Source organism: Marmota flaviventris, chromosome 5 (assembly GCF_047511675.1).
Source record: "Marmota flaviventris isolate mMarFla1 chromosome 5, mMarFla1.hap1, whole genome shotgun sequence".
Taxonomy (NCBI): domain Eukaryota; kingdom Metazoa; phylum Chordata; class Mammalia; order Rodentia; family Sciuridae; genus Marmota; species Marmota flaviventris.
The window spans coordinates 49,535,700-49,549,324 of record NC_092502.1 but is presented as its reverse complement, the minus strand read 5'-3'; the positions used below and the strand labels follow the sequence as shown (position 1 = coordinate 49,549,324).

General features: G+C 41.3%; 1 protein-coding gene across 1 annotated transcript; it reads right to left on the bottom strand.

Moving 5' to 3' along the window:
* Positions 1–8,647: 8,647 nt before the first annotated feature.
* Fam170a (family with sequence similarity 170 member A) lies at positions 8,648–12,908 on the bottom strand. Its single transcript, XM_027941037.1, has 3 exons — positions 12,839–12,908; positions 10,328–10,474; positions 8,648–9,432 (listed from the first exon to the last, which is right to left on the bottom strand). The coding sequence occupies exons 1-3, from the start codon at positions 12,906–12,908 to the stop codon at positions 8,648–8,650; spliced, it is 1,002 nt and encodes a 333-aa protein (XP_027796838.1).
* Between the last annotated feature and the right edge of the window lie 717 nt (positions 12,909–13,625).

Here is a 13,625-nt window from a genome sequence, read left to right as displayed (position 1 = left end):
CCTTGTAAAGTCTTCCATGCCCTAACTGCGTCTGCAGCAATCTGTGCATATATAGCAGGATCATATTCAATTTGTTGCCGTTGACCCTCATAAGGTCCTTTTCCTAACAACATATCTAGATTTCTTTGAGGGTAACCGGCTGCTGCATTTCGCCTAGCTGTCTCCGCGCAAAATTCCTCATTGGCAACCTTCCATAACAAATATTGTCCTCCATTTAGTACAGATTTACACATGCTAGCCCAATCTGCTGGCGTCATGTCCAAGTTAGTAATGGACTCAACCATGCTTACCGTGAAGGGAGCTTGGGGACCATAGGTTGTTACAGCCTCCTTTAACTGCTTCACTGTTTTAAAATCTAAAGCACAGTGAATTTGCTGCCCTCCTGCCTGTTCAAGTACAGGGCATGCTAATCTTTGAGGTCCTGTCTCAGGATCCCATTTATCAACTACGGGGTTTGAGGGCCACTCAGCTGTCTCCATCGGTGGGGCTGTTGGTTGAATTACGCCCTCTTGTGATAAAATGGAGTTACTAACAGCCTCCTGTTGTGGCCTTTTTCCTAACAACCCCTTTTCCTTTAAATTTTCTTCCTCTGTCTGACTAGCTCGAGAGACCTTCTCTTTTGCTTGATCTAAAATGTCTTTCTCCATGGTCTGAACCTCTAACAATTTACTTAACATCTTTTCGGTTTGTTTTTTACTAAATTCTAATCTACTATAAAGATAACGCAACCCAATGAGATAACACAAAACAAAACCGAAACTGAATGAAACAAAAACGGAATAAAAAATCGTTGTATCAATTTTCTCTTCCTCAGGGCTGACAAACTTCAAACCTTTAGCCAACCATTTTTCCCAGTTTGCCTGAGAAATTTCTAGGGATAGGCAGCTTGAAACAAAAACAAAATAAATCACAACAGGAACACATTGTTTTTTGAATTGATCACCCATTCTCTCGCCTTCCCTCAGGGGCAAGCAATTTCACTTACCTCCAAGTTTCAGATGTTCCCCGTACGAGCCGCCAAATGCCACAGTCTGGCTGGGCACAAATGCCGCAGTCTGGCTGGGCACACAATCACGAGCCACCACACAGCTTGTAGATTCAAACAGCAACTCTTTATTCCCGAACTCACACCAGCCGTCTACAATCATGTTCTGGGGAAATCCACGTTCTCTGCCCAAATCCACATCCACTGGACTTCTGTCTCCCAAAAAATACTGTCTGAATCCCGTGAGAACTCAAGGGGAACTCAGGCAGCAGGATACGCCCTATTCCCAGCAGGAATAATCTTAAACCTTAAACCTGGAACCTAAACCGGGAACGCCCTAAACCCGATTATCTTAAACCGGGAACACCCTAATCCGCCTTGGTCCTTGAGCAAGGTCACCTACATTCAATGTCACTGCAACATGGGGTATGCTGGCAAGGAAATTGTCATACCTACTTGGCTAATGGCTCCCAGCAATAACTCATCAACAAATATATGAAAAAATGTTCAACATCTCTAGTAATTAGAGAAACACAAATCAAAACTAAGATTTCATCTCACTCCTGTCAGAATGGCAATCATCAAGAATACAGACAACAGTAAATGTTGACGATGATGTGGTAAAAAGTTACACTCATACATTGCTGGTGGGACTGCAAATTGATGGGATCACTGTAGAAAGCAGTATGGAGATTCCTCAGAAAATTGGGAATGGAACCACCATTTGACCCTGCTATCCCACTCCTTGGTTTATACCCAAAGGACTTAAAATCAGCATACTATAGTGATGCAGCCACATCAATGTTGATAGCAGCTCAGTTCACAATAGCTAGACTATGGAACCAACTTAGGTGTCCCTCAATAGATGAATGGATAAAGAAAATGTGATATATCTACTCAATGGAATATTACTCAGCTTTAAATAAGAGTAATATTATGACATTTGCCAGTAAATGGTTGGAGTTGGAGAATATCATGCTAAGCAAAATAAGCCAATCCCACAAAACCAAAGGTTGAATGTTCTCTCTAATATGCAGATGCTAATTCACAATAAGGAGGGAGGCACTAGGGAAGAATAGCTTTACCTCAGATTAGGAAGAGGGAAGTGATGGGAGGGAAGGAGAGGGGATGTGGGGATAGGAAAGATAGTAGAATGAAACAGACATTATTACTGTATGTATATATGTGGCTACATGACCAATATAATTCTATAACATATACAACTCAAAAAAAATGAGAAATTATATCCCATCTGTGTATGATATATCATGCATTCTACTGTCATATATAACTAATTAAAACAAATTTAAGAAATTTTTTTTAAAAAGTTAATTGTGGAAATAACCTAATCCCAGAAAAACCAAAGGCAAAATATTTTCTTTAATATGCAGATGCTAACGCATAATAAGGGAGTGGGGGTGAGGGGTTGGGGAAGGACAGACGTACTTTGGATTAGACAAAGGGGAATAAAGGGAAGGAAGAGGGAATGGGAGTAGGAAAGACAGTAGAATGAATCAGACATTACTATCCTAGGTGCATATATGGTTACTGGACCAATGTAATTCTACATCAGGTAAAACCAGAAGAATGAGAAGCTATACTCCATATACATATAATATGTCAAAATACATTCTACCATCATGTGTAACTAATAAGAACAAATTTAAAAAAACAGCTTATTCTGGGATTAAAAAAAACAAGGAAAGAAAATTATACTCTGATTTTCTTTTTCAACAGTGTACAAAGGTTAAATATGTTAGTAGCAAAGTAAATTCAACAGTCTATTAAAATAGAGAAAACAATAGTGAAAGGAAGTTTACACCAGGGAGGCAAGAATTGTTCATTATCCAAAAACTATAATATATTACACAAAACTAGCAGACAAAAGAATGATGCATAAAACTATTATAAAATTTTTAAAGTTTTTATTAGTGCATTATACATAAGAGTGGGGTTCATTTTGACATAATTATATATAATGTCTCCCTTATTCCTCTCCCTTCCTCCCTTCCTCTACTCTACCAGCCTTCCTTCTGTTTATTTATTGTTTTATTCACTGGTACTTTATACATACACACAAACGTGGAATTCACTGTAGTATATTTATATGTGAACACAGCACAATTTGGTCAGTTTCTGTTCCTCCCTTTTCCCATCTCTTCTCCCTCCCCATCAATCCTCTTCTACTCCACTGATCTTCCTTCTATTTTACTGCCTCTTGATTTTTGCCTTATTTTTCTCTATATTTTACATATGAAGGAAAACATTCAACCCTTGACTTTTTGAGTCTGGCTTAGTTCACTTAGCATGATGTTCTCTAGTTCCATCCATTTATTAGCAAATGACATAGTTTCATTCTTATCTGTGGCTGAGTAAATCTCCATTGTGTATATATACCACATTGTTTATCCATTATCTATTGACAGGCACCTGGGCTGGCTATATAACCTAGCCATGATGAATTGGGCAACTATAAATACCCATGTGCCTGTATCACTAGAGCATGGTGATTTTTGTTCTTTTGGATAATTACCAAAGAGTAGGAGAGCTAGATCTTATGATGGATCCATTCCTGGTCTTTTGAGAAATCTCCATACTGCTTTCCAAAGTGGTTGCACTAATTTGCGACAGTCCCATCAATAATGTGAGAATGTACCCTTTCCCCCACATCTTCCCAGCATTTACTATGGTGTATATACTTGATGTTTTTCAGTCTAGCGAGTGAGAGGAAATCTCAATGTAGTTTTTGATTTGCATTCCCCTGGTTGCTGGGGCCATTGGAATTTCTTCTTTTGAGAAATGTCTGTTTAATTCATTTGACATTTTTATTGATTGGGTTATTTGTGGGTGGTTTTTGGTGTTTTTCTTTTTTTAGTTCTTTATATATCTTGGACCTTATTTCCTGCCAGAGGAGTAGCTGGCCAAGATTTTTTCCCATTCTGTAGGATTTCTCTTCACGTTCTTATTTCCTTTGCTCTGCAGAAGCCTTTTAATTTGATGTCATCCCACACTCATCATTTTTTAGAAATTATATTCTTTGTGGTCATTAGTATTTACTATTGTAACAAAGGTCATATCATGTTCAGAAAGGGAAGAAAAATTAAAAAGCAGAAAGAAGTACAAAGCAAAGAACCTCAGTGTTTTTATTTGTATTTAATATGACTGATCATAGAAAAGTACAGTATGCTACTGTATAATTCTTACACCTAAAAGATTTCAGCAAGGTTTGTACATATAGGATCAAGGTCTCAAATATGTATTAATAATAATTAATTTCTAAATGTAATAGAATCTCACGCACAAAAGGAACATAAAGAAAAGATACCTTGTACTAAATCAACAAAAAAAAATATATAGAGAACGTTTGTGGAGAAATGCTTCAATGATTATTGAAGGACAAAGAAAGAAGAAAAAAAGATTTAAATGAAGGAAAAAATATACTTGTAACAATAACTGATAAACTTACAAATCTACATAGGTGGATACAAAATGAACTTCTGGTATATGTCCTAGAGAAAGATTCAGAGTCCACTTGTTTGTAATAGAGGAAAGTTGAGCACAATCAAACTTCCACCAAAACACATTGAAAATTTGTCAATTTGTCAATACTGATAAAATGAACTACAATACAGAAGTAAAAATTAATGAACTATAAAGATATGTATCAAAATGGATAATCTTAAAAACAAGGGGTTTTTTTTGTTTTGTTTTTGTACCAGGGATTGAACTCAGGGATACTCGACCACGGAGCCACATCCCCAGCCCTATTTTGTATTTTATTTAGAAACAGGTTCTCACTGAGTTGCTTAGCACTTCACTTTTGCTGAGGCTGGCTTTGAATTCACAATCCTCCTGTTTCAGCTTCCGGAGCTGCTGGGATTACAGGCGTGTGCCACTGTGAAAAACATGTTTTTTGAGGATGGAATAAATTGCAAAATAATATATGAAGTATACACAATGCTATATGTAAACTGTTACTCAAAACATTCTTATAAACACATACATAATAGTATAAAACACATATGGGAGTAAAAAAAAAAAAACTCCAACTCAGCATATGTAAGGCAATAAAACCCCAAGGAATTTCAAATTTGTAATTATTTTTTATTTTACAGTCATCTGAAGCAAATTGGCAAAATACTAAAGTTTCATGATGTCTCCATAGGTATTTATTATCAAAAAAATTTCATCACATTTGAAATATTTCATAATAAAAACATTCAAATAACAAACAAATCCTAGGACAGATGTTGGCTGGGGTTGATAGCTGGGAACGTGGAACCCAGAGAGTGATGGTGCTCAGAGGGAAATGCTCTAAATCACCAGTCCCTTGCTGGAGATGAACAGAACGCACTCACGTTTTCCTACCTTTCCCTCAGAGCTATGGCAGAAGCCTCCCCTGATATCTAAATATTTTAATCCTATTTTTGATGAAATTAGAAGATAAAATGCAATTACTTTTACCTCCTGAGAGTTTCAATCAAATGTTCTGATAAAACGAGAAACTGTGTCTACATGCATGGGAAAGAAGCAGACAGTGTTTGAAGTGTAAATTAGAATGACTTGGTAAATTAGGAAATAGAAGATACCAGCCTCAAAAAAAAACGTAGAAAGGACTTACAGAGGAAGGAAAGGGAAGACAGAACAGAGAGAATATAGGTTCTTTCCCCTGCTAGCATCTCAGGTTCCCACCTAACAATCCATGCCCCACACAGGACATGCAAAGAAGGGAGCCTCTCTGAAAGTTCAAAGACTGTGTACACAGAAACAGCGAGATCCTCAGTGGGATCACTAGGAACAGATGACTCCTACCCCTAATAGTGTTTGTCAAGACAGTCACACTTGGTTATACTCCCAGGTAGCCTGTGTGTCGTAGGTGATAGCCATTCCCTTTTGGTAAGACATCCCTACCTATTTTCATTTGCCACAGTTAATTAAGTAGATTGCAGGGAGGGAAGTTTAATTATCTTGACTCTACCTGTAATCCTACCAATAGCTTAAAATATGAGCTCAGGTATGGCTTTAAACTTACTCTGAGCAGGGATTCAGAGACTCATTCAGAATTTATTCTACCCATGATGCCATAGACAGGGTCTGGTGTGATTAATGTGAGCACTTGTCTTGGTCAGAAGAGAATGCAAGTCACAGGTCCCTACCTCACAGTAGGGGACATGAGCTTGTCAATGCAGTTCTTATTAGAATATGATAGCGCATCAAGAGCTGCTTCCTGAAATACTTGGACTCCTACCCATAGGCTCTTGTATTGTCCACCTCGGTGCTTGCAGGCCAATGTCCATCACAGCAACAGCAGCAATTCAAAGTTTCATGTTTATAACCAATATCCTGACAATTGATGGGAAGTAAATCCTAGGTGTTTGAAGCAGTCATTGGAAGATGGAGTACAAAACATTCCGAGGAAAGGAGAGAAATTGGTATAGACCAAGGAAAAGAGGAATGAGATAGCATTTCCAATCTTGGTGGGTTCAACAGCAGGTGAAATGGGAAAAGAGTGAAAATTAGAGTGTGCAGCAGCTGTTAGAGAATTCCCCACAGGGTGGTGTGGGTAAGCGAGGGTGAGTTAATTCTCAAAATCTGAATTCTTTGAAATGACAAAGTAGGCTTGGGGGATGCAGATATTATATCCCAGATGCAGAGGATGAGAGCATGGAAGTGGTTAGGAAACAAGATTATTCTTATTGAAATAATAACATACTTTATTGATTAAATAAAGCCCCATAGAAGATCCCTTATAGGCTCTCAAAGAACCTGTGGGATTTTGGAGTTGGCTATTATTCAATTTAAACTGACAAAATCCCTGAATTTCAAATTATTTCCTTCTAACTCTGTCAGTTCTCTAAGGCGTGGCTTTGCCCCCATTCAGATGAGGGAGATGTTACTCCACCCTCACTTTGGAAAGACGACACACAACCTCATGCGTCAAAATCAGTCTTCAGTGCCTCAGACACTTGTTTTTCTAGTGGGTGGTTAGCAGTGATGTGAGCATAAGGTTCAGAGATGATGAGATCAAACCTTGGGAATCCAGGTAAGACTGCATTTAAAATCTGAAATATTGACCTCAGAACTGGAAATATCAAAACTGATTGGCTTAAACTCCTAATGTAGCAATTTCTTCCCCCAAATCTGGCCTCTTTGCAAGTGCTATAAAGGAGTCTCATCGTCCCAGGAGGAACCTGCTCCATGAACAGCTCCAAGACAGAAATTCCCTCTGTCCTGGTGTATCCTAATAAAGCCAAAACCAATAAAGCCCATCTTCTGAGATAACCTTGAGGGACACACAGAATCCTCTCCAGGCCTCTGCTCAATGCCTTCAGCCTCACTCAACCATTTCCATTGTGCCCAGTATTTCCTAGTGACTTTATTTGAGCTCAGTGTGGAGTTCGTCATGATCCCATATGAAATGTAGCAGCCAGTCTTGGAAAAATGGTCAGAGAAGCCTAATAAATCCCAGGTAATTAGTGCTGTCTATGGAAAATGCTGGTAGATATCACTAGTACTGATGTGAAATGTCACTCACAAACCACTCTAGAGACAAAAGGATAGATAGGTGGATAAATTTGTTAATTAAATAATACAGACAGGCAAGGTTTTGAAAACAATCTTTATTGTATATGATGTTTATATGTTGGACTGAGCGGTGGTCCCTTCATCCTCTTTTATTCTATTGGCTTTCTATTTGCTATTATCTCTTCTCCCTGGGAGTGAGAAAATAAATGAGGCAGAGCAGGAAGGGACAAGAAGTGACATGAGCTCTGCCCATCAATAACCCTTCATTTTAATCTCAAAGCCTGGGGCCATCCACACCAGTTCAGTTCAGTCCGATTAAATTACAGCAAAATGAAGGTTCTAGAACTTTTCCGGGTTGGGGGAAAAATCACTTCTAGGTTGTTCCCTTTCCGTCACAGGGCCATGTTCATGGGCCAGAGTGAAATCAAAGCTCAGACCAAAGACTCACAGACCCCATACCTTTGATCCTGCTGAGCACTGGTCCTCTCTCCAAACCAGTCCCGGCCCTTGAGGTCATGCTGAGCTCTACCTGCCTAGTGGGACTCTAGTATTTCTTCTTAAAGTTGAGGACAGTCATGGATATAGTGGGAAACTTCCCAGTCAGAAATCTCCAACTTTTCATTTAACCAAATGGAGCTCAAACCCCCCCCCAAGAAGCACTGAGTGTACCACAAGCTGACGGATCTGCAGAGCCATGACAGAACCCAGCGCATCCCTGCAGCCCCTTCTTTCTCTCCCTGCGAGTCTTCCTAAGGTAGGCTTGGAAAACTGTGCAAGCCTCAGGCCTTATCTCTCCCAAGACAAGGCTGAACCATCTTCAAAGATCTTCTGGCTCATGAATCTCAGTTGCTATGTGGAAATCAAAATAGAGGAAGACACTTAGTTAATGAGGGAAGGAGCTCGGCTCGCCCTTAGAAATCCTCTGAATTTCCTGCGGGAACTGGAAAGTTCAAGACAAATCCCAACTTATAGGCCCGTGAGATGTCTGTGCAGGAAGCAGGGGGCCCAGTTATGCCCCCTTCCATGATTCCCCAAGCTGGATGAACCTCCACCCCCACCTCTCCCTCGTGGGGTTGAACTGGAGAGACAGGACTGGCTCAGAGAAAGCAGAGCTCCCTTAGCAGACCCAGCCCCTGCTCACTTCCTATCCTTTGGAGAATGAAACACACAACCTGGACATTGGCTCCAGGGTCTCTTCAGGCCAGGGTCTTCCCTTGTGGGCTGGTCCTCCTTATTCTCCTTGTCTTCTGGCTTCTCTTGTTCCTCCTCCTCCTCCTCTTCCTCCTCATCCTCATCCTCCTCTTCTTGGGCGCTCTCTGGTTCTACATTGCTTATCAGCTGAGTCATGGTGAGATGGAAGACGTGGCAGCTGAAGCCCTCCCTGATCCCATGCTTCACATGCTCCTGGAGGATATCCATGGTGGCAAAGACCCGGCAGCAGGCCATGCATCTGAAACCATTCTCCATGGTCACCAGCCAGTCAGGTGTCTTGGCCCTGGGTCTCTCCTCCACTGCAGGTGACCCTGGTGGGCTATCTGCCTCTGCCCTTTCCTCATGTTCTTTCTCCTCCCCGTTGGGCTCGCTGTCAGACAGGAGGTTTCTGGTGGATACATCAGAGGGGGGAGTACCTACTCGCACTTTCTCAGGAAGGCTTACTTCTTCCATCCTTGGCTGCTTTTCTAGGGACTCTGAGGTTTCCTCTGTTTCCCAGGAGACAGCTACACCTTTTTTCATTTTTACCTGCATGTAGTATATTTTCATGCCCTTTTCCTCTTTGTTCATACACAGAGAGGACACACAGGTTTTATAAGATGAATGGGTTGAGAAGGAGTTATTCTGGGAGTGGGGAAGAGTCTCCCCTCGTTTTTGAAACTGGGTTAGGGGTGATCTAGGCTTGGGACTGTCTTGTAATTTCTGGGTTCCTGGGAAAGGAAATTAGAAACATAAGAACATGCACAGAGCCTGCTGGAAACCGAGAATGCAAAACTGTGAATATGCATGGTAGAGGAGAGAGGGTCCATGGTATGATCCAGGTGTGTGATAGGTTTGCTATCCATTGTTCGTATTCTGGGGTGATGTGGGTGGTGTCATTTGTGTGTATAAAGATATTGGGGAATGTCTACACACAAGTGTTGAGTGAGATAGTGAGGATTATGGCATGTGTGGAATAGAGGTGGGGTTTGCATACTAGGAAGATGGTATTTTGTGACTTTGCTGCTGTGTTGTTTGTGGAATGTGGGCTGTGATAATGGCCTTGTAGGTCATGCATTTTGGATTTGTGAATGTGCTAAGGATGTATGTATCCATGCAGAGTATGGTTATATGTGTGAGGTATACAGGCCTGAGCTGTGTGGTCCTACTGAGCTATTCTGGGGAACGCTGTCCTCTAGAAGCCACAAATCCCACATAGTTTCTCTTAAGGTCCCTAATCTGGTCCCTTGGCCTGACACCCCAAACCCAAACCTTTCAGGCCATTGTTCTCTGACTTCCCACCATGATCATGCCAGGGTTCAAGATCTCCCACAGTGAGCTCTCCTAACAGTTCTGAATTCTACCTGGGCCTCTTCACAGAGTCCGGACCACCTCCAACTGCCCTGGGCTGCTTCTCAGCCTCATGCTTTAAATTCTATGCTTCCTGCACTGTACTCAAAGTCTGATACCCAGGAAGCCCCACATTCAAGGAGCCTCACACCTACAAGTCCCCATATCCAAACAGTCTCACAATCAAGGACTCCTTCATCCAAACTCTAATACCTAAGGAGCCCAGCACCCAAAGTGTCTCATACACCCAAGTCTCACACTCAAGCATCCCTGTACCTCTACTACCATGGAAGAGCTTGTATGGAGAAGAAACACAGGAGAAGTATTCCGAGGCAGAGGAGACCTCCCCTCCTCCTAGGCGGCACATCTTGGCCACTCCAGTGGATTCAAGATGAGGGGCATCCTCTTGTGATTTTGACATTCCTGAGAAAAGTATGAAAGTCACAGTGATTTGGGGGGTTGGACACATTTGTACATCAGTCACCTATCCAACAAATATTTACAAGTGTTTGACATGTGTCAGATGTGGTAAATACACACAGTTTAGAGTACGGTTCCTTGTGGATATTCCAGTATTGAATTACTCAACAGTTATTTTATTAATATCTTATTAGGAATGAATGCCTGTGTGATTTACTGTGAACATGTGTAAAGTATAAGAATGATATGCTTCAGGTGGGGCAAGTGTGGAGTTTGTATATATGCTGTGTTCACAATTCAGTAATAATGTGATACCTAACATTTCCTGACAATATAGTGAGGCTTGTTTGTGATGTACATTCATTCATTCATTCAGTGAACAATATTTAGTAAATAGCTACTATGTATCAGGCATTATTCCACTATTCTAGGCTTGGGAATACTGAACAAGACAGAGTCCCTCTTCTAATTGGCACTTCTATTTCAATTGGAAAGGCAGGCACTAAACAGAAATACATATAAGTATATAATAGGACAGATCATGGTGAGAATGTAAGGACCACCAGATCTGTCAAACAAAAATACCTGATACCCAGTTAAATTTAAATTTAAGATGAATCCCAGTTTTCTTTAGTATAAATTGGTCATATAGAATATTAGGGACTTTCTCATACTAAAATGTCATTGTAGTTTTATCTGAAATTCAAGTTTAACTAGACATTCTATTTTTTGGCAACTCTAATAAAGGTGTGTCAGTGAATCTGTTTAATTTTGGTTTTAACAAAGTAGGCCTGGTGTGGCTACAGGTTGTGTTACAGATGTGGCATGATCTGAGACTGGTTCTTATAGAAATATTTAGAGGTAGTTTTAATGTAGCTATCTTTGTGTGAGAATTGAAGAGATACGTGTACTTGTGCATACGAAGGTGCGCACGCACACACACACATATGAAGGTGTGTGCGTGCACATGCACGCACACACATTCTCTCTCTCTCCAGAGTTTAGCGTAGAAAGAGAGCAGTGTTATACCCCTGGGTTGTGTGAACATGTAATAAAGGAGTAGTATGCTTATATATGTGCTGTGTGTGGTTTAATCAAGCAGATGTGTGTGGAAATGTGTAACATTTTTCCTGTATCAGGGTGCATATGGGCATGAGACTATCTCATGGGAGACCCTAAATGAGAACTCTGTATGTACTGTCACATGTTTTGAGCATCACCCAGGTCTAGGCATGTTAATGTTCACTTATTACCATAAACCCTGCAAACTTCCCAATCAGTGACCACTCTGTCCCCATTATCCCCACTATTCCTTCTCCTAATACACTTGTAAGAAGAGAAAATATTCTACAATGTAAAGGTAGATGGGGTAGAAGAAACCTTGGCCTTCCCCTTCCTGTCACAGGCCCCTGGAAATATGCCTCCACTCCAGGTCCCCATTCCAAGGGGAGGCATATTCCTACACTACAGGAGCCTGGACCTCATGAAAGCTGCTGGGCTCTGACTTGGGCAAATCCCTCCAGATGGATTTCTGGGATAGGATCCACTTTGTCCCACCTGCTACACATGACTACCACCCCGCCCCACATCAAGGCCACGTACTTGTTTACATTTAGCACATCACACAACCTAGAAAGTAAGTTGGCAGCTCTTCATGTTCTTTGTTTCCCCCAGGATCCTGAGGTGTCTTGCCCCATCCATTAAGGTCTGAGTCTCCTTAAGGCATTTTCCCGCCCCTTCCCTTCCTCTGGGAAGCATCCAACCTGTGCATCCACAAACTCCAATGGTATATTCTTCCTGCTAAAAGAATAAAATCTCCATGCTTTCTGTATGTCACCATTCTTAGACAAAGTCTTAATCTACTTTTCTAACAAACATGTCATTTCCCAAGATAATTTTCAACAAGACCTTTAATTCAGCCACTAATCTTTTTTCTTTCCTAAAAGGGACAGTGTAACTCACAGATTTCTCTCGCTGTCCCTCACACTTCACAACTCCCAAGTGACCCAAAAGGAAAAATAAATAAAGAGAATATGAAAGAACTCAGAAAAACTGCATCTGAGTTGTGTAGCTGGAAGCCCCCCCACCACACACACACACAATGTGCCTGGAGTCCATAGCTCCAGGTGCCAGCCCCCAGGAGAGAAGTTCACAGACCAGAAGGGCTGACTTTCTATCTGCCTGGGGCATCTGGACTTTCTGTGCCTTTTCACACCCTTGGGACCCTTGAGATGGATCCAGCAGCATCAGCTGATAACACGTCTCCCTTTACTTCATAGGCACCTGCTCACCTCAATCCCTCATTCCTAGGGAAGCCTAAGGCTGGCAGGCCTCCCCTGTACCCCAGAGAAGCTTCCCAGCACGTACCTCTTCCCTTCTCATCAGTTTCCTGGGACTCTTCCTTTTCCAAATGTTTCCTCTTTTGTCTCCGTTTCATAATATCAGCTAGGAGAATCCCTTAGAGGATGCTTAGTGTCCAGTTCCCCCTTATCCCTACAGGTTGGACCTTCTTGACTCTCAGGAAATCCGTTGAAATTATTCAATACAAATAAAAATCGTCAAGTCTTCTCTATGACTGGAGAACTCAAACCACTGATCGAACCAGCAGCCCTGCCCAGTGCTCACTATACTGCAGGGCTGTTAAGGTTCAAAGGTCACCAGGCCCACAGGAGGATTCTCTTACCTCAGTGATGACATCAGAGCATTCTGTGGCCCTCAGCCCAACACAGCCTCTTCAACTGCAGACACCCCGATTAAAAGAACAATTCCTTTTCCCAATGGAACCTCTCTAATGAATTCAACTCTCTCATCTTTCAAATGTGGCAGAGTATTTTTAGATGTTAACATGTTTCTGTTTCATATTTTTTTTTTCTTTATCTCCTTTTATTTCACCCTTTCCTTTCTGCCCTCAAGCAGGTAGCAGGTAGCAGGCTCTGGGTTCATCGCTCAGAGCTGGAGTACAGCAGGGCTGAAAGCAACAATAATTTGCTGATAAAATTTGACTTTTATTTCTAAAATCTTAACTTCATAGAAAAAAGGCAAAACGTAACAGAAGTAGGATTTGGGGGGATTATGCATTCACTTCTTTCTTACTCTACTAGAATTGTCAAGATGCTGATTAAGTCAGAAATGAAGAGATCTATAGCCTGTGGAG